Source organism: Phoca vitulina, unplaced genomic scaffold, assembly GCF_004348235.1.
Source record: "Phoca vitulina isolate PV1807 unplaced genomic scaffold, GSC_HSeal_1.0 scaffold2, whole genome shotgun sequence".
In the NCBI taxonomy this organism is placed as follows: Eukaryota; Metazoa; Chordata; class Mammalia; order Carnivora; family Phocidae; genus Phoca; species Phoca vitulina.
The window spans coordinates 31,859,470-31,879,839 of record NW_022589705.1 but is presented as its reverse complement, the minus strand read 5'-3'; the positions used below and the strand labels follow the sequence as shown (position 1 = coordinate 31,879,839).

Here is a 20,370-nt window from a genome sequence, read left to right as displayed (position 1 = left end):
TCTGCTCCCAGACTTCCACAGGACCCATTTTTATTTCAAGCCTTAAAAAAAAATTCAAAATGTAGAAACAAATGATGGACAATCCATGGGGGGCGGGGGGGGGGGACGCTTCATTACAGTAGTTAATGCAAAGGTGAATAAGTCCTGTTTCTAAGGAACTGAGCCCTACATAGACCAGGAATGATACTATATAATTATATAATATCTTTGTGGAATTATACTTTACATAAGTCTCCATTTTGTTCTAATTTCATCAGTTCGGACAAACTGGATTGTGCTGCTAACTCAGGGACAATAAAATATTCCCATCACGTACAGATCTCCTGTAAGCTGTTTTGCAGTAGGAAAGTTAATAAAGGCCTGGAGGCTTAAAAATTCAATTCTGTTGAGGCATTTTCCACATTTATTAACTATTTTTACCAGAGCTCTGTATGTGGGTTCTCTTAAGACATGTTGGTGGGAGAAGTGGTGAAGCTGTTAAAGCAAACAAGAAAAACAAGTTACCATTTCATTGTTTAGGCAGGTGCCAATGAGACTGGGGGCGGGGGTGGGGTGCTGTCAGGACCGGGGGTGAAGAAATGGGACACGCGATGACCATTCACTGAGAAGTTTTTGGTTAAAGGAAAGTTATCAGTATTTCATATGTGAAATCTAAAAAAAGACAAATGAATAAACAAACAAACAAAAATAAACAGATCCATTAAGTACACAGAACAAACTGATGGTTGCCAGAAAGGAAGAGGGTGGGGGGATGCGCACAGCGGGCAAAGGGGCATAAGGTGGGAGGCTCAAGCTTCCAGTTATGGAATGAAGAAGTCACAGGGATGAAAGGCACCGCACAGGGGATCGAGTCAATGGTATCGTAATAGCGTCCTATGGGGACAGATGGGAGCTGCAAGGGAGCGTAGCATGTTGTATACATTTGTGGAATCACCATGTTGTACACCTGAAACTAATGTAATATTGTATGTCAACTGTACTCAAATACAAAATAAATATATTTTTAAAAATTATCAAGAATAGCAGCCAAAAGAAGCTCCTAGGTAGTGGGATTCTGGGAGCTCCTATGTGTTTGAAGGTTTGGCTTCAACGATGCCCAACTGGAAGGGGTGCGGGGCGGGGGGGAGAGAGGCTGAAGGGGTTTGGAAGACGGTTTGTCCAGAGGAGACAGCATGATGGCCTGGAGGCCAGGGGAGGCTTTAAGCCTGGAAAAAAAGGGATGCACCTCTTCCTTTGTGAGCAGGAGAAAGCAGCAGCGAGGGGCGAGGGGCGGGGCGGGGCCCCACGCGCAGCAGGACGCAGGCCGCCCGCAACTCACCTGGATTCAACTCCTCACGTCTTCCCTTCTGAAGTCGTGTGCCCTTAAAACCTACTTGGGCCACACAGGTCTCATTGTACGCTCTTCTCCTGAAACCGCTTCCATAGTTCTGTCACTGTTGTCACAGAATCTAAACTCCCGAGCCGGCGTGTGAAGCCCACTCTACTTCTCACCACTCCTGCCCCCACTCCCACTCCCGGTGCTCACAGTGTGGTCCCTGGCCAGGAACAGGAGGACCACCTGGGAACTTGTTAAAAATGCAAAAGCTCAGGGGGGCTCCTGGGTGGCTCTGTCGGTTAAGCATTCGCCTCTTGGTTGGGCTCAGGCTGTGAGCTCAGCGCAGAGTGGCCGAGTCAGCTTGAGATTCTCCCTCCCCCTCCCTCTGCCCCTCCTCCCACCACACTCCCAAGGGCGCTTGAGCGCACTCTCTCTCTGAAATAAACAAATAAATCTTAAAAAAAAAAAAAAAAATGCAAAAGCTCATGCCCTGCTCCGGATTTAATAAATCCGAAATGCTGGTAAAGAGGCCTGGCAATCTGCATTTCACCAAGGCTTCCCGGGGATTCTGACGCATGCTCCGGTGTGAGAACCAGGGGCCTAGTCTTACTGAACCACACTGGCAGCTCCCGGACCACACCGTGCTGGCCACCTCTGCCAGAAGGCGCCTCTCCCCCCACCTCCACTCCCATTTCGCCCGGTCCTCCGCCTCTCCCCCAGCCCACGGTGACTGCCTCCCTCCCTGTGCTCCCAGGGAAGCGGTGAGCACTTCCATCATTCAGCCTTGCTGCAGCTCCGGGTTTCTGTGTCTGCCTCCCCCAGAGCCAGCGAGCTCCCCTCCCCGGCGTGGGGGGCGGGGGGGAGAGTGGCGACTGTGTTTGTCCTGGCACAGTCCTGGGGCTCAGAAGCTGTTTTTTGATTTGAAATGTTAATGAAAAGCAAAGTACAGGGAGGGGAGCGAAGAAGAGGGAGCGAGCATGCGGGAGAGAGACAACCACGAAACGCTAACCGCGGCTGTTTGCCCCATCCATCTGTGGGCCGGTCCCGCGCCGAGTGCCTCGCTGAAACGGTCATATAGTCCTCCAACACGCTGGAGGCGCTACTGAGCCACTCGGCAGAGATGGAAACTGAGGCACAGGGAGGTTACATAGTTGCCCTCGGCTGCTACGCGGCAGGAGTCTATACTGTCAACCCTACGGGCTGAGAGGGGAGGGAGCTTTCTTCGGAGCCGTTATCAATACTCACTAGCTCCGCAAACGTTTCCTGGATGCCTGCTCTGTCTGTGCCAAACTGAGCCGACCAAGAGGAACGCAGAGAAGGGCACGTGCACGCAGTTGCTTACACGGCAGCCCTGGAGGAGCTCCCAGACTAGAGAGATCTGTAAACCAGTGAGCAGGACTCAGCGAAGGACAGTTACTGAGGAATGTCCAAAGAGCTGCTTAGACCCGGCAGCAGGCAGCATTGTTCTGCCACAGGTTCCCACAGAAAATTCCAGAGGTAGGTAGTCAGGGCTGTGGCGATTCTGCTCCACGGCACCCTCCAGCTTGCTGCTCCTCCTGCCCTGGGGTGTGCCCCTCACCTTCCTGGTCCAAAATGGAAGCCATCACACCTTTGTTCCAGGCTGCAGGATGGAAAAGGGGGCAACAGAAAAGGAGTAAAGGACATGTTCTAGATCCCTCCTGCAAAAATTCTTGGAAACTCTCTCATGATTCTTGTGCTTACATTCCAGCATCCGGAACTTTGTCACCTGGCCGTATTGGACGGCAAGAAAGACTATACTGTATTAGCAATTGTCATGATTTTAATCAGGAAGGAGAGAACATACATTGGGGGCAGACTGTAGTCTCTCCTGCAGGATGCATGGTGGCAGGTGTCCTAGGAAGACACAGGGACGGCTGGGAACCAGGTGGGAAGAACTTGGTGTGGCATGACCAGTAGTTTGGAAGCTGTCGTCCTGGCAATGAGAACGGTCAGGTAGGTTTAAGATGGAAATTGAGCGATGTTTCCCAGGGATCTCCCTGACAGCTGTGCAGACAGGTTCTGGTGGGGTGCCACTGTGACCCCGAGACCAGTGAGAAGGCAGTTCCCCAGTGCGGGTGAGAGGCAATGTGGGCCCGGAGCAGGGCAGTAACAGTGGGGTGAAGACGAGAGAATGGAGAACAGGAAATGGGGGGGGGAGAGGATGGATCTTGGTGGCAATTAGGAAATGGGGGTGAAGGACAGGGATGGAGTTGAGGATGACACTGAGGTTCTCAACTTGAGCAATGTGATAAATGACAATGTGGCTGAAGGTGAAGGAGGCTGCCGTCAGTGGCAGGGAGAATTGATCAGTTTGATTTGGGATATGCTGAGTTTAAGGCGCCTGTTGGGTGCAAGATGTTCAGCAAGCTGACAAAAATACATGTCTGGAGCTCTGGAAAGAAGTCAGGGATAAAAGTACCAACTCAGGAGTGGGTGGGTCCGACAGCTGCAGACAGGGTTTGGGATGGCTTGACCAAAAAAGAATAAGGGAACAGAGTCAAGGATGAAGATTAGGGAGCGCCAAAGTTGTGTGCATTCTCTGCAAAGTCCATTCTGATGGAAGGTTCTTTGGAAATAGAAGCTCAAGAAATCTCAGGTTGCATCCTTTTCCCAGATATCCAGGACCTGGGTCAAACTCTCCATTTCAAGATAAGGTGAAACCACTAAAAGCTTTTGCTTTCCCTGGTTGAAATACTTGAACACCAGCTAATGTTAGGTTTGGGGGGGAAAAGTCATATTTAAGGTTGAGGTTTCCATTTCTACTCTAATACAGCAGAGCCTGTGCCCAGAAAACCTCCTGCCTCCCTCGCCGTCCAGGGAGCTGTCTTGTCATTATGCTGCCAGGCCTCGGGACTGGGCAATGCCAGCAGGTTGAGATCTGTGTGGTAAGGGATGGCAGATCAGGGGAGCCCTCTCCTACAAACAGCTTTCAACTTCTGGGTGATTTAATGCCCTTTTGGATTGCTTTCAAGAAATGAGATGACTGTTGGTCCTAGTATCTGCTTCAATTCTAGAAAGGGTTAAAAAAATTGTATATAGCATCCCTTTCATTTTAATTGATTTTATTTAAAAGATTTTATTTATTTATTTGAGAGAGAGAGAGAGAAAGCATGAGTGGGGGGGTGGGTAGAGGGAGAAGGAAAGGGACAAGCAGACTCCTCGATGAACTTGGAGCCTACGTGGGGGCTCAATCCCAGGATCATGAGATCATGACCTGAGCCAAAGTCAGATGCTTAACAGACTGAGCCACCCAGATGCTCCTCAATTGATTCTTATTGTCCTTGCCCTTCTCCACTGCTTCTGATCCTTGACCACCTCCCCTCCCCACCAACATCTGCTGCCCCTGCCCCTTCTCATTTTAAGCAGTTGGCTAGTATAACCCACTTTCAAAGCACTGATTTCTTGAAATGCAATGATTATAATCTGGGAAACACTTTCAGCCAAAGACTATGATATCAAAATGCTCAAATCTTTGGGTGGTCACTAGCAAAGTGTCTTCAACTGATGAGAATCCAAGTAAAAGGGCCTTCAATTATCTAGAAAGCACTTAAAGTCCAAACCCAACAGGAACAACAAAAGCAATCTAAAATTAAAATAAATGGTGGTTTTCATTTTTCCCTTCCTACTATCTTCTTTTTTTTTTTTTTAACATATACTGTATTATTTGTTTCAGAGGTACAGATCTGTGATTCAACAGTCTTACACAATTCACAGCGCTCACCCTAGCACATACCCTCCCCAATGTCTATCACCCAGCCACCCCATCCCTCCCACCCCTCCACCACTCCAGCAACCCTCAGTTTGTTTCCTGAGATTAAGAATTCCTCATATCAGTGAGATCATATGATACATGTCTTTCTCTGATTGACTTATTTCGCTCAGCATAATACCCTCTAGTTCCATCCACATCGTTGCAAATGGCAAGATTTCGGGTTTTTTGATGGCTGCATAATATTCCATTGTATATATATATACCACATCTTCTTTATCCATTCATCTGTTGATGGACATCTTCGCTCTTTCCATAGTTTGGCTATTGTGGACATTCCTGCTGTAAACATTGGGGTGCATGTGCCCCTTCGGATCGCTACATTTCAACATTTAACATAAACAAGATAGGCATACATTAAATATTTAATTTCAAGATGATTGACCAAAAAATAATCAAGGTGATTGATCAAGTAGAGTTAAATGTAGATATAGACATAGATGTAAGTATGGTTATCTAGTATAGATATAGCAGGGGTTTAAGAAGCTTGGTTGTAGTGATGGCAAAAGTCAATTTTTACTCAATTTCTTACTTTAGTACTTGTCTGCCCATTAACTAATGTCTACTGCACATTAATAAATTTTTAATTTGAGATCATAAAATAAATAAATAAGATAAAATAAATGGTGGTTCAAAACCACAATGAGATACCACCTCACACCCGTCAGAATGGCTAAAATTAACAACACAGGAAACGACAGATGTTGGCGAGGATGCGGAGAAAGGGGAACCTGCCTACACTGTTGGTGGGAATGCAAACTGGTGCAGTCAGTCTGGAAAACAGTATGGAGGTTCCTCAAAAAGTAGAAAATGGAGCTACCTTACAACCCAGCAATTGCACTACTGGGTATTTACCCCACAGATACAAATGTAGGGATCCAAAGGGGCACATGCACCCCAATGTTTACAGCAGCAATGTCCACAATAGCCAAACTATGGAAAGAGCCCAGATGTCCATTGGCAGATAAATGGATAAAGAAGATGTGGTATTTATATACAATGGAATATTACTCAGCCCTCAGAAAATGAAATCTTACCATTTGCACTGACGTGGATGGAACTAGAGGGTATTATGCTAAGCGAAGTAAGTCAATCAGAAAAAGACATTATCATATGATTTCACTCATTTGTGGAATTTAAGAAACAAAACAGAGGATCATAGGGGAAGGGAGGGAAAAATGGAACAAGGTGAAACCAGAGAGGGAGACAAACCATAAGAGACTCTTAACTCTAGGAAACAAACTGAGGGTTGCTGGAGGGGAGGTGGGTGAGGGGATGAGGTAACTGGGTGATGGGCATTAAGGAGGGCACGTGATGTAATGAGCACTGGGTGTTATATGCAACTGATGAGTCACTGATCTCTACCTCTGAAATTAAAAATACACTATATGTTAATTAACTGAATTTAAATAAAATAAAATTTCAAAAATAATAAAATAAATGATGGTATACTTGTCTAAGTTGGAAAGTTTGGGTACAGGATTAGTGTAGGATCCTAGGATTAGTATAAATTAGGAATTAGTATAAATTCAGCCAAATGTCTACTATATCTCACCTCAGTGTATTTGGCAGTGTTCACTGATATTCAACATGATGGCCCGAAAATAGTGTAAGAAAACCTCCTATCAAATAAAGACTCATTTATGGTCCTCATGCTCTAGTGGCTAAGACACGAAAATAGGCAAAATGCAAGCTGCTAACACTTTCACTTTGGAAACATGAAAAATTAAAGAAAATATGGTAAAATGTTTTATAAAGTGAAGTTTATTTTTTAAGACAGTCCTTTATTCTGAGATCATGTCCTTTTTATGTCACTGTGTCCTGTCTCATAGAAACAGTAGTGACAGCAGATGACAGGTTCTTTTTGAATGACCTTACCTGGCAAAATTAAAACCTGGCCCACCTTCACTGTCCCTAAATTTATTTGGAATTTTATTTGTTGGTGAAATGTCAAAGTCTGGGAATCCCTGGAGTTCTATTAGGCCTTTCCCACAGGCTTGGAAGCAAATGAGATTTTCTGTGGATTCCCTGAGATTTGGGGATTGGAGGTGGGGGGGGGGGGTCTGGTTCTCTGTCCTCTCTCACTCTGTGCTGATCATGTTGGCTGGTGCTGAAACAGGTGCTCAATAAACAATTTATTGGAAATGGTTGATCACCAGGGAATGGAAAGCTTAAATAGGGCTCTTTTGTTTGTTTGTTTCCTCCACTGATTACCAAAATGTTAAACATTTTAATTATTTTTAAAGTTGTGGTTTTTAAAATATATGTATTTTTAATAAATCAGTTATATATACAAAAGTCAAACCAGACCACCCTTGCAAAGCAGCTTCAAAAGGGAGCCTTGCGCGGGTTTGCACACATCTGCTCCTCAAAAATATCCTCGAAAGACCTGTTTGGGCTCCGCGTTCTTAAACCGATCACCAAACCCTTTTCTGCTTTTTAGAAACCAGGAAGGAGAGAGGAAGAGACTTATAATTGCTACATAACTTTCAAAGACAATAAAGATTCAGGGTTGGTTAGAACCAGCTTTTAAATCGGAACTTGGGTTCTCTGCCCTCCAAAATCAAAGAAAATTTTCGAAATCACTTTTCAAGAATCACAAAGAAAAAAAAATGCCCCTTCGAATAGGTTCTTGACCCAGAGAGTTTTGATAAAAACCATCATCGTGATTCTATTGTTATTTCCCAGAAGCCAGCAGCAAACATTTTCCGAGGAATCGGAAACTGGCAAAAATGCAGGCAGTAGCGAAGTCCATCATAGTCACTAATCACGGAGACTCAACCCTGGGTTCTGTTACTAGGGAACCCGGAGTGCTGCTTGGTGAAGCCGGGACGCGGTAATGCTGAATCTCTCCACGCAAGAGGCTCCGAGCGGCCAGTGGGCATGAGTCCGCTTTATGTAGAGGTCAGGGCAGCCTTAAGAGTGGATGCGATTTAAATATGGTAACAACTCTCCTCCCACACACATTTGCACTGTAGAACATTCAGAAAAGAAGAATCGTTCTAATTCTACCATCTATAAATTACCTCCGTTAACATTTTGATGAATCTTCTTCCAGGCATGGATGAATAGATGGACAAACATACATATAGCTACAACGATAGACTTACTACATGGATAAAAGTGCATTTAAGAACCCATTACTAGGGGCGCCTGGGTGGCTCATTCGGTTAAGCGTCTCCCTTTGGCTCAGGTTATGATCCCAGAGTCCTGGTATCGAGCCCCGCATCGGGAAGCCTGCTTCTCCCTCTCCCGCTTCCGCTGCTTGTATTCCCCCTCTCTCTCTGTCATAAATAAAATCTTTAAAAACCTATTACTAGTTATTTATGGAGAGGGGAGTCGGTAAGGTTTGGTGAAGGGAGGCTGATTTTTTAATATACACAGACATGGATTTGTCACAACTACATACTACTACGTATGTTTTACTTCCCTAATTTTTTAAATTGCAAAAGCCCAGAGCAATCACTCTTGGGAGTAGTGGGGTCCAGTCGCGAGCTGCCCTGGGTGTGCCGTGGGGGCGCAGAGGTGAGCCGGGCTCCTGCGCGGGGCTAGAGCGCGCGGGGAGGGAGACTCCGGCGCAGGAGCCCGGGCCAGAGGCGCCCGCGGCAGCCCGGCTCCGCCGGCCGCTAGCACTGCACCCGGGGCGGGGGCGGCCCTGGGCCCGGACGACGGTTACCTGTGCTCGGCGGCGTGAGGTGTGGTGCGCATCGGCCAACGGCCACTCGGCCTGGAGCCCGCTTCGCCGTGCCGGGTGCCTCGCTTCCGCGCCGGTTCGCCCGCCTCCCGGGGCTGTGAGCGGCGGGGGAGCACGCGGGGCGGCGGCCCCAGGGCGCCCTCTGGCGGGCAGGTGCGGGGCAGGTGAGAGCCCGCGGGGCGGAGCGCGGCAGCAGCAGGGGCTGCGGGCTTCCGAAGCCGGCAAGCAGAGGGAACGCGCTCCCTTCGGGGACCTGCCCTGGTTTTCTAAGGTTTGGTTTGGGTTTGGTTTGGTTTGGGGTTTCCATTTTCTCACCGCCTTGCCTGTCCATCCGTATTTCCCTCCTCTCAGGTTGGCTTTTTGTTTGCAACACCAATTATTTTCTATTCTTCAAAAGAATGCTTATTCATTGTAAAAAAAAAAGAAAGCACAGAAAATCATAAACACCTTTAATCTCACCATTCAAAGATAAGCACATGCTTAAAGTGTTTTTCGTCTAGTTTTTTTCCCCCATATCCAACAGTATGTATAATGGTGAGTGTGTATGTAAACAAACAGCAATGCTCTTAGAGAAGTCAGGCCTGGTGCTGAACTGGCCCATGGGAAGAGAAGCCAGAAAGGCCAAAGGGCAGAGAGTAAGGGCCTCCTATCTTAAAAACCAGGCCTGGCTGCCTCCTGGCTTGATAAAGCAGTTAATCTAGCCCCAAGGAAGCTTATCTTTTTTCGGCTCAGCTGGGGGGCACATAAGCTAAAGCTCCCTCTCTTTACAGGGAGCAAGTAGGCGTCAGTGGCCAGTGGGGTGGGGAGGAAAGGAAAATTGGTCTCCCTGTTAGCTTTACATAACTAGAAGGTTCTAAGAGAGTGTCTGGCCACGCGGTGTGGCTCCAGCTCCCGCCCGGCACTTTCTCCCAGGCTTCTCCCTGCCGCTGTTTGACTCATCCTGTGTGGTCTCCTGCCTCTAGGCTGTGAGCCCCTCCAGCAGGAATACGTGCACCTGGCAGAACGCTGAAGTCTCTTTGGTCACTTTGTCTTCGTTTTCCTCCACATGCTTTGTCACATCATACAAACAGCGTGCTTGCTCTACAAATGCAGCTTCATGACAACTTGCCCCTCTTCCAGCCAGACTGGGGCCTCCAAGCAACTCTCTCCTTTATGGGAACTGGGACGTTGTCCCTCTCTCCTGGGTGTGGTTGGCTGTCGGATTACAGTCGTTGGTTTGGGAGTAGAGAATCTGCTTCAGAGTTTACATGGCACATCGCAGGTGTTCCTCCCTTCCTCTCTCTGGGTTACTTGGCCTGGGCTGAGGCAGAGAGAGGGGACTGTAGGAGGCTAGTCTGTGGAGGTGAGGATGTTGTGGGGCATGGGGATGCAAGGTCAAATCCTCTGGCCTTCAGCTCCCTCGAAGTGAAATAAAATCTCCTGAGATCCACACTGCTCAGCAATGCCTAGTAGAGTTTCCCCTGTGGGAACACAAAGAAGGGCTGAGTTCCCCTTCAAGTTCTGCCTGGGTGAAAATAAAGGCTCAGGAAGTAAGGCCACCACCACCTAGGGGACACTGGTTAAACTGGCTGGGCCATGCTGGTCTGACCTGGTGGTCTTTTTTGGGGAATCAGGTAGAAAATCTGTAATACCCAGAGTTAAAGGCCTGGGTTCTTCTTATTTTTATTTTTAGAGAGAGAGATAGGGAGACGGAGAGAATCTTAAGCAGGAGCCCGACATGGGGCTCCATCCCACAATCCTGAGATCATGACCTGAGCTGAAATCAGGAGTGGGACGCTGGGTTCTGGGTTCTTCTTATGCTACGTACTAGCAGTGTGCTTAGGAGTAGATTACCTGACCTCTCCTAATCTCAGTTTGTTCATCTCTAGCAGGGAATAGTAATGTTAACTGGAGGTTATGTTTCGTGATTGCTATGGGGCCCAAAAGAGCCTTGAAGCTACATTTGCAAATTTTCTCAACCTGAAAGCACTGTACCTCCTTATGTTTGATTCTCCTGCATCAGTGTTGAAACCTCTGAGCTAGGAGTATGGGCAGCTTGGTGGAGGAGACATTGCACTAGATGATCCTTCCAGTGGCACTGTCTCAATCTTGTCATTCAAGGACTGAGCTGGAACCGTCTGTTTTGCAGTTGGAAAAAAACAAGGCTCAGAGAGGTTGAACAACTTGCCCAAAGGCACACAGGTTGGCCATGACAAGGCCAGGACTGGAGTATAGTCCATAACCAACCCGTCCTTGCCCCATCTCTAACAGGAGATGGGAAAGGAGCATTTTCTTGGAATTGTTCCGGGGTGTGACACTGTCCCCATGCAGGAGACACTGAGAAAGGGGTAGAGGATCTCAGACTCTGCTCTAAACATTCCAGAGTGGGAGGGTGAGCCCATTATTCTTTATGCATTTAGAATCTTTTTAATAATGCTCTTCACGTGCCATAACAGAGCTGAACACTCTTAGAAGCCATTTGAAGATTTTATACACTGAGATTTCAAAATAGACAACTTAATAGGCTGCATCTATATTAAATGAGTCACTTGAAATAAAGATTCTTTCTACATTTCTCAGAACTGGTGGGATGATTATCTCTGTAAGACACTGTTTGGAGAGAGACTCTGACCTGAACTTTATAAAGACCGAACGCTTTCAGGTGGGCACACTGCTGCTTTCTTCATCAGTTTCAGAGACTGAGCCCTTAGGATTCTTCCCTTTGAAAGAGAAAAAGTTAAGTCCCCAGGTGCGGAGGAGGATAAAGAGCTTTTTTTTTTTTTTTTTTTCACTCCCCAGAAAGTGATCCATTGCGCCCAGGGCTGAATCTTGCAGGCTGCAGGTCCTGGCCCTGGGTCCACGGGTTCGAGGAGCAGTTCCGATGCCCAGTCCCTGGGACCGGGGCTCAAGCCACCTTGCAGGACCCCTGGGGCCCAGCGCCTCTGCTGCAGGCTCCTCAGACACCCTCCGCTCCCGAGCATCCTCTCTAGCTGCAGCAGGGGACAGCTGGGATAGAGAACTCTGCTAACACAGAGATGTTGTAAAGTATTATCCTGCCCTGGGGGAGAAAAGAAAACCAGGCTCCGAGAACAAGCCTCACCAAACTGAGCCAGTGCTAGCTGCATTTCCCCAGATATGAAATTGAGCCAGTTACATAACAGTAGTTCAGCCTCTGAAAGCACACACAGCTTTGGGGAGCTGAAGATAGGATTTCTGCACAGGCGATTGTTTGAAGACATAGCCTGTTCTCCCCTCTTCATATCGACAGAACAAAAAGTGGGCTTTAAAGGCAGAATCGTCAGAGCTGCTCCTGTCACCTGCCGTCACACCACTGCCTCCATTCTTCTCGCTTTACTTCGCCCTAGCGTCTCCTAAGAGCGTGGCACGCACAGGCAGCTTCCAGAAAGTAAATAATAGAATCCCAACACCCTGGCTGTGGGGACCTCCTCTCGGATCTCCTTCCCCTGCCCAGGGTCAGCCAGCAACGGGTCAGATCATTTTTCTGAGGAATTCCAGGAGAAAATGTGAGCCAGGAGAAAAGCTTTGGATGACTCTTTCTAAGCCTCAGTGGGAAAAATATTCTGTGAACTTGAGGCAGAAGCGATGAACTTCAACCTGTAGGTTGAGAACCATGTCGATCTGGAGCAAACCATCACGAGCAGCCCATTGGCAGCCTGGGAGCACGTTGTATGCGTGCCTCTCTCTCTCTGTCTCTTGGGTGGGGAGCTCTGCGCTCCTGCAGGACTAGTGCAGTGGGCCTTCTCTTGATCGCGGTCTTGCTGCCCAGGCTAGTGGTTTTTGTTTTTCCCCAACAGACCTCTGTTGTTCTCAAGAAACCTAATGAAGTGCAAGTGTGTGGGAATGACAATAGGGATATACTTGAATATGCTCTAAGTAACACTGAAAAAAGGAATTCATTTGCAAGCATTAATACCTTCCTGTCACTAATTTCTCGCCACATGGCTGTGGATGAGAACCGCTCTAGGACTGGGTTTCCGCTCACATGGGCCTGGGGTCCCGGCAGCCTCCACCGGCCTTGCCAACTCCTTCTCCTGATGGGAGGGACCCTTTGCCCTGTATTTCCAACCACAGATTTGGCATCCTGCTCTGTTGGGGCACGTCACCAGTGTTTTTTCTGTGATTTATAAGACAAGCCGCCAAATTCTCCTTTTGCCTGTTACTTCCAATTGCGTTTCCGTCATTTATACATGGGGTCAGGCAGAAGTTTGCTATGATGGGATCGGAGCTGCTGGGACCAGTCCAGCAGCTGGGATGGTGACCCCATGCCGGGTCAAGCCCACTCCTGTCACCCCCAAAAGAAGAATATTTTGAGGAATGTAAAAATTGCATGGGATTCAGTTTCAGGGACCATAACTAAAGTTTTATGCCAACACAATCATGTTCATGTATTTGCCTACTGTGATGGCTTTCCTGCTGAGATGGCAGAGCAGGGAGCTGTGACAGGGACCGGGCGTGATGCCCCCATTGCTTTGCACCCCTGCTAGTTAGAACTGCACGAGTGCCCCTGCTTCACCACACAGTGACATTTAAAAATTCTCTTTATTACCTGTGCACAATAAAAGTGCTTCTGGTCATCGTGACTGTAGTCATGGAGGGAAATGGCACACAGACCCTAACACGGCCAAGAGTGGACCAAGACAGGGCAGAAAAAGCAGAGTGTCTCCGTATATCCTGGGATTCCTCAGTGACCTTTAGAGTATTATGTGCAATGAGCTATTTCAATTAGATCCTTAATGCCCCAGTCTTGAAAAGGTAAATGTTCAATTCTGAATGGGATTGCCATGATAACCATTCTCAAAAACAAGAGTGAGCCTTGCACCCGGACTGAATGATCAATAGCTTTGGTGCAGAAAATTATAGAATGGCGGGATATGGATTAAGAATTGAACAATTTCAGGGTGCCTGGGTGGCTCAGTCATTAAGTGTCTGCCTCCGGCTCAGGTCAGGATCCCAGGATCCTGGGATCGAGCCCCACGTCGAGCTCCCTGCTCCGCGGGAGGCCTACTTCTCCCTCTCCCACTCCCTCTGCTTGTGTTCCCCCGCTCGTTGTGTCTCTGTCAAATAAATAAATAAAATTAAAAAAAAAATTGAACAATTTCACTTAAAAAGGGATACCAAAAGGCTCTGCAGCCATCTGGAACAAGCTGGAAATTTAGGGATCAAAAGATCTGGGTTTCAAGTTTCAATTTTACCAATTATTAGCTATGTGTCTTGGGTTCTGAGTCTGTTACTAACTCTTAGGAAGGTTAATATTCTGTTATTCAAGGAATCAAAAGAGAACATGAATGTTGAGCATTTTAGTAACTATGAAACTACCATCTGGACACTTCAAAACTTTTCATGATAATGAAAAGGTTAGAGAAGGTAAAAGAAGCCTTAAATACAATACAAATATATTCCTTAAAATATATTCTTTTCCAAAATTAAGAATATTTGATCTTTCCTAATCAGCGATAAATCCCTCGCACCAGTAATAGGTTTTGCCGGTTATGTAAGTAAGTAACGGAAGGGATGAGCTATCAAACGCACCTGCCTCAGGTAGCAAACTGTCAGCGCCCAGCACATGGCTGCGTTGTGCACAGCTCCTTGTCTTGGTGGAGGTTAGGTTGGTCCCATGTCTAGGTTCTGGACAAAGCAGAGTAGGTGGAAGGCCGGTCTCTTTCAAGTCTGGTCTGTAAAAATATCTAGCACCACCTGCTAGTCTGCAGTTTTCCTGATCTGACAACGTTGGAGGCCACATGTTCCCGAGGGCTATCATACCTAAAGATGGAGGAAGACTGCCCGATCCACATCAGCAAGAATTTCATGAGCAAGAGTTAAATTTTTGTATTGAGCCACACCGACTTCGTGTTTATTTGTAACATGGCCCAGTCTATCCTAATAGTTCGCACAAAGAACTAAGCTAGATGGGGTTGGAAATAGGACTCCCACCCCCAACCCCCCCCCAAAAATCATAAAACAAGGTTCTTACACTCTTGAGAATTTGATAGTGTATTCATGCCAATGAGGCACTGTGCTAAATTTAATTAGTGTTTTTTATTTCTTGTTAACAAATTATCTTCTTACCATGTGTCAAGCATCCTACTAGGTACAAATATTTCTGAATCTTAAATATAAGAATACTGAGGTGGACCTTTACCAGGGACTTATCACTGACATTACAGTACCTTCCAAATCCTCTAAATTCAGTTATGTGTAAATGTTAAGAATTTAAAATCTTAACCAGTCAAGTGAAATAGTTTTTGTTAATCAGATAATTTATTAACATTCCACTCCATTTTTATATCCATCCTGAAAAATATACTTAGAAAAGGACTAGAATAACCTATTTTAGTATCCTTATCAACATGCCCCAAATCTCTGCAAATGCATTTTCTATTACATAGTAATACATGTTCTTGTGGGGAGAAAATCTTCGTTTTTTTTTTTTAAGATTTTATTTATTTGACAGAGCACAAGCAGGGGGGAGTGGCAGAGGCAGAGTGAGAGGGAGAAGCAGGCTCACCACTGAGCAAGGAGCTGACACAGGGCTCGATCTCAGGACTCCGGGATCATGACCTGAGCTGAAGGCAGACGCTTCACCGACTGAGCCACCCAGGTGCCCCTGCAGGACAGTTATTTTGATTGTAGAAAACAAAATGAAAACCCAGCAAAACAAAACAATGATAAATTACACAGTACTTCCCATAGGAAATAATGTAAAGACTCTTTAACTGGAAGCCAGCCATGTCACTGTCATGCACAGAAAAACCAGTCCAAGTTCTGTTAAGAGACCGAATGCTTGGATAGCATTTACCATTCTTTGTTCCAACTTAGGTTTAGATAGCCAGTCTTCCATTCAACTCAGAGGCTCTCGGTGGCGGAGTGTGTGCCCTTAGCTGTCTAAGAACGTAGTCATAAGCCCTCACATACAACAGGTACTTCATAAATGCTTATGAAAAGATTGATACAAATTAAGGACAAATACAGGGAAAAGTGTACTTACTAGCCTTTGTGACCCATACTTACCTTAAACCCAACCGAGAAACATACTCTGAGGATTCTTACAACAGGGCAATCACATGATGGGCTTGCTGGCTTACACTGTTCCGGTCATACACACTCAAGACCTCCTGGCATCCCGTCATGCACCACGGAACGTGTTTTCCTACAAAAGCCATGTTACCACAAACCTACGCACAAGTCTGGTAAGCTAAGGTAGGAAATATGGAACTCTTTTTAAGTAACAAGTGTTTTAATTATACCATAAGGAAAACAATTTGCTGTGGACTATTCTGCAAATCTAAACATTTAATACATTGCTTCTACAAAAAACAAAAAACAAAAAACCCACTTATTAAGTTAAATTTTAATCTTTTAATTTTCTGGTATGATGATTCTTCTATGTTTCTCATCATCATAAATTCAAGATATAAAAGTTTAAGAGTAGGAAATAAAACCTTTCCCTTAAATTTTCTTTGCCACTTTTGTCCTTTGAAAATTCAAAATGAAGAGAGGAATTCAAAACAGATGCCATGTAAAAACAAAGGAGGTACAAGATTCCAGATTTACATATTGATGAACAAGAAAACGTTTATCAGGAGGACTTGAAACCTAAGGTTCCCTGTGGTACCATCATCTAATCACGGCTGAATATAAGACTGCAGCATAGCTGGATTATAAGTACCTGCAAAATCCTAGGAGTTGCAGGTGTGAAGTCAGGAGCTTTCCAACATAGAAACCATTCCAATAACCTGGGAAGTTTAGCATGACTGGGAATCCCTTTGGCGTCAGAATTTACAGTAAAGCAAAACAGATGCTGCTAGGTCAAACATACGACTTCTAGCAGATCTATGCAGACTTTTTATCAAAAATACAATGAACCTGGCTTTCATTTTACTGTTTTTTTTTTTTTTTCACACCTTAGATTTCAAAGTAGGTCTCAAGGAATTTTTCTTTCCAATATGAGAATTCAACCAACTTAAAATGGAAACACAACAAAAAACAGATGCTCCTTTGTAGAAATCCACTGTCATGGAATGCATTATTCCCTGGAGTAAGATTTACTTTAAACATTAAAATGTTCTTTTCTGGCAAAGGATATCATGGAAACCCCTGACAAAAAAAGTTCCTCACAAATGTATCATGGACTATTTTAAAAAAATTTGATTGCCTTTCTTTGATCACGTGACTGCTCAATTGTAAAAAAAAATTAAAGCTCAGCTCTTTCTTCTTTTGGAATATGGTATGATCCTAGAAATTTTCTATCAGTTCTAATATTTTAAACCGTGAATAAGTGACCATGCATCAAACGGAAGGTTGTGAGTGGCTGCTTTAAGAGCCAGCTTCTCGAGACTATAAATGGGGTTATTTTGTTACAGGTGGTTTCATTAACGTAAGACACTCAGTCTATCAGCCCTGAAAAAATGGTGCTGCTACCCAAACTCATATATAGTGAATGGACGACAAAAATAAGACTATTTTTCAGATGATGAATGGAACAGCCATAAGAGTGAGTGTATGTCCGTGGCTGAACTGACTAGAGAACGGGAAGGAAGACAAGCTTTGCAGGATCTAGCCAGGCCGATCTGTGCAGGCTTCTACGTCCACACAGGGTTAGGCGCTGAAGCTTTCTGGTAAAAGTCCTGGGCCTACGGTGATCATCATCAATAACGACATGAAGAAACATGCAATCAGTTCTGAAAGCGAGATGACACAAGTTTGTCCAGAGTGGGAGGAGAATATTAAGATAAAATCGGATGGTCAGATTTATCATTAGCAGCTAACACCCTGAATTTATTGGCAACTATACCAAGCCCGAGCTGGTAGAGATGTTGCAGTACTGGTCCCCACCTAGTAAAGAAAATATCACCATAAATATCTTCTACCTCCCAAATATCTTAAACCAATATTCTTAAATTGTTTCATTCAAAGGTATGTTGTTATCTGGCCTGTACTACCTACCATCAGAAGTCCTTGTAAAATTATAGATAAAAGTCTACTGCTATAGAAATCTCAGAAATGTCAGGTTAGCAATGATAATTATCTAAAGAAGTCAGCTTTGTGGAACAGCTTTTGAGTATTTATTGCTCAGATGCATTCAAAAAATTCTTGAACATAACGTGGCAATGGCTCTCATACATCTGTAAACAGAACACCACTAAAAAATGTTATTGGCATGAAATACTATAATATGGATGTGTAAAATTTTTAAATCTTAAAGCCTCTTAACATAATCGTGTATATCTATGTACAAAACATACATAAATTTCACTTTATTTAAAACATATGAAAGAGGAAATTTCAAATCACACTAAACATAATAAATATAGAACTTGCTTTGTTAAAAATCTACAGTATACATTCAAGTAAAGGCTAAACTTTCAACGCCAACTATATATGAGACAAAATTAAACATTTACAATAATCAGTTTCCTAAAAGTGCTATTTTTAATACCTATAAGAGGAAACTCATTCTAGTGCTTCTGTTTCCATCCAAACATATACATTCCTTTATTCACAGAACCAGATGCTTCTGTTACTCAAAATACATATCCAAAGCTTTTATATCCTTTTAAATAGATTCAACATTTTAGCTCTTTGGGGGAGGGACAGGGAAGTCCAAACAAACACCTCAGACCATCTTCAATCATTAGATATGACTGACTTTATGACACACCCTGTTTCAGCTCAGATGGGAAATATGATGAACGTGCTGATGAGAACAATTCCAGTCCACACGTCTAAGGTAAGTCATCTTTTTCTACATGGGAGCTTGTGTAGGTCGAGGAACACCCACCGTAGCAACCTTCCTGCGATCCAGGTCTTGAGGCCATGCTCCATTTCTGATTTGTACCTTCTCTTCCAACCTGATTTGGTTTAGTTTCTTCAGGAGTTATATTCAGTACATTGATGGAACTGTTGGGAAAAGACAGATCTTAATAATCATCTCCTCCTCCTTTTATCCTTAAGCTCTGCCTGAAGGCCTACATTCAAAGTGCCCCCTTGTCCTATGCTAAGTAAATTTTGAGGACACACAGATTAGGAACAAAGAAGTGTTTCAAAATGGTCTAATTTATCACTTTTATCTTATATATCCCACCTATTTATCTGTTTACCCATCTACTTACTTATTTCTTTGGTCTACTCTGAAGCTCTCTACACAACTGAAGCCTAAGATAGAACATGTGGGCTTTGAAAGCTCGTGTCCCCCGATGTCCCCATCTTCCGGCCACTATTTTATAATCTCTTTATTGTTTTCTTCTTTACACATCCATTTGCTCATGCATGCTTTCCTCTACCCAGCCATTCACCCACACAGCTATTTAACGAGTGCCTACAAAGGCAGTAAGGAGTCCGGACTCTGAAGTCAGATGGTTTAAGCTCATCCCAGCTGGACCGCTCAGCTCACTATGTCACTGTTCTTCAGCTTCCTCAGCTGTAAAATGGAAATAATAGTATCTATCTCATAGGGTTGGGTGGAACTGAGTTAACACACATTAAGCGCTTAAACCAATGCTCAATTAATTGTGTCACGGAGTAACAATCTTAGTGGCTGACACAGACACAGCTGCTACCCTTCAGTGACACAATCTGAGAGGTATGCTCTGTGGCCAGCCGCAAAACAGAAAAATCTGGGGCGCCTGGGTGGCTCAGTCGGTTAAGTGTCTGCCTTCGGCTCAGGTCATGATCCTGGAGTCCCGGGATGGAGCCCCAGGTCAGGCTCCCTGCTTCTCCCTCTGCCTCTGCACACCGCCTCCCCCACTCATGCTCTCTCTCTCAAGTAAAATGTTAAAAAAAATCTGCCTAAATGATTTACTTTCAAATCTAACGGGGCAAGTCAACAAATACCTTATGTAATTTTTTTCACAAATGTACATTTTTTTCCCCAAATGTGCATTTTGTGTGTCTTTGGTTTACTAACTCAACGTCAGTGTGGCAATCCTAAAAAAAAAAATGTTGCTTTAATTCTAAAAATCGAAACCCAAAACAATTAAAAATTTTACTTACGCTTATTTGCCAATACTTAAAAAAAAAAAGAGGAACTTGCTTATAATTCAGCCCTCAGAAACCCTGCCATCTCAGACGAGATGGGATCAAGGAGCAACTAAATTCTCTCCATAAATTTGTACCCGAATTACTTTGTGTAAGATTCCATTCTACAGTGAAGGAGGAAATGAGGTTGTTGCTGTAGAAATTAGCTACAAATACTCGTTTTGCTATGATCTTATTACAAACCCAGATCCAAGCTGCTTCAGGAGCAAGGAGTCCAAATTTACCAAATAACTTAAAATTGTGAGAACTATGTCAGGCTCCACAGCGTCTCCCCTGGTAACCAGTAACACAACTCTTTCTAGGTTTTATCTTCAGAGCCCGGTGACCATGAACATGAATAGCTCAATGGAGTTTCTTTATGCTCAAAATTCTGTTTCTATGCCACTGATGTTGTTTCGCCCTCGGACTACATGAGAGAGAAAAGCACTTTTACAATCCATATATGTTTTCATGTATTAAGTACTGTTTTAAGTGCTCTGTATGTATCATCACTGAAATCTCCTAACACCCTGTGATGTAGGTACTAAATGCTGGACT

General features: G+C 44.7%; 2 protein-coding genes across 7 annotated transcripts in view; both read right to left on the bottom strand.

Moving 5' to 3' along the window:
- CTBS (chitobiase) overlaps positions 1-8,904 on the bottom strand; it is a 78,455-nt gene extending 69,551 nt beyond the window's left edge. Inside the window, exons 1-2 of the mRNA XM_032424916.1 lie at positions 8,782-8,904; positions 2,325-2,936 (exon numbers count right to left, since the gene is read on the bottom strand). The gene's annotated coding sequence lies outside the window, so the exon portion shown is untranslated. The remainder of the gene's footprint in view (positions 1-2,324; positions 2,937-8,781) is intronic.
- An 8,938-nt stretch (positions 8,905-17,842) lies between these two features.
- The window catches only part of SSX2IP (SSX family member 2 interacting protein), a 41,525-nt gene continuing 38,997 nt past the window's right edge, over positions 17,843-20,370 (bottom strand). For all 6 annotated transcript variants that reach the window (XM_032424835.1, XM_032424861.1, XM_032424870.1 and 3 more), the window contains exon 14: positions 17,843-18,696. In XM_032424835.1, coding sequence (XP_032280726.1) covers positions 18,522-18,696 — 175 coding nt within the window. In that variant the 3' untranslated portion in view covers positions 17,843-18,521. The remainder of the gene's footprint in view (positions 18,697-20,370) is intronic.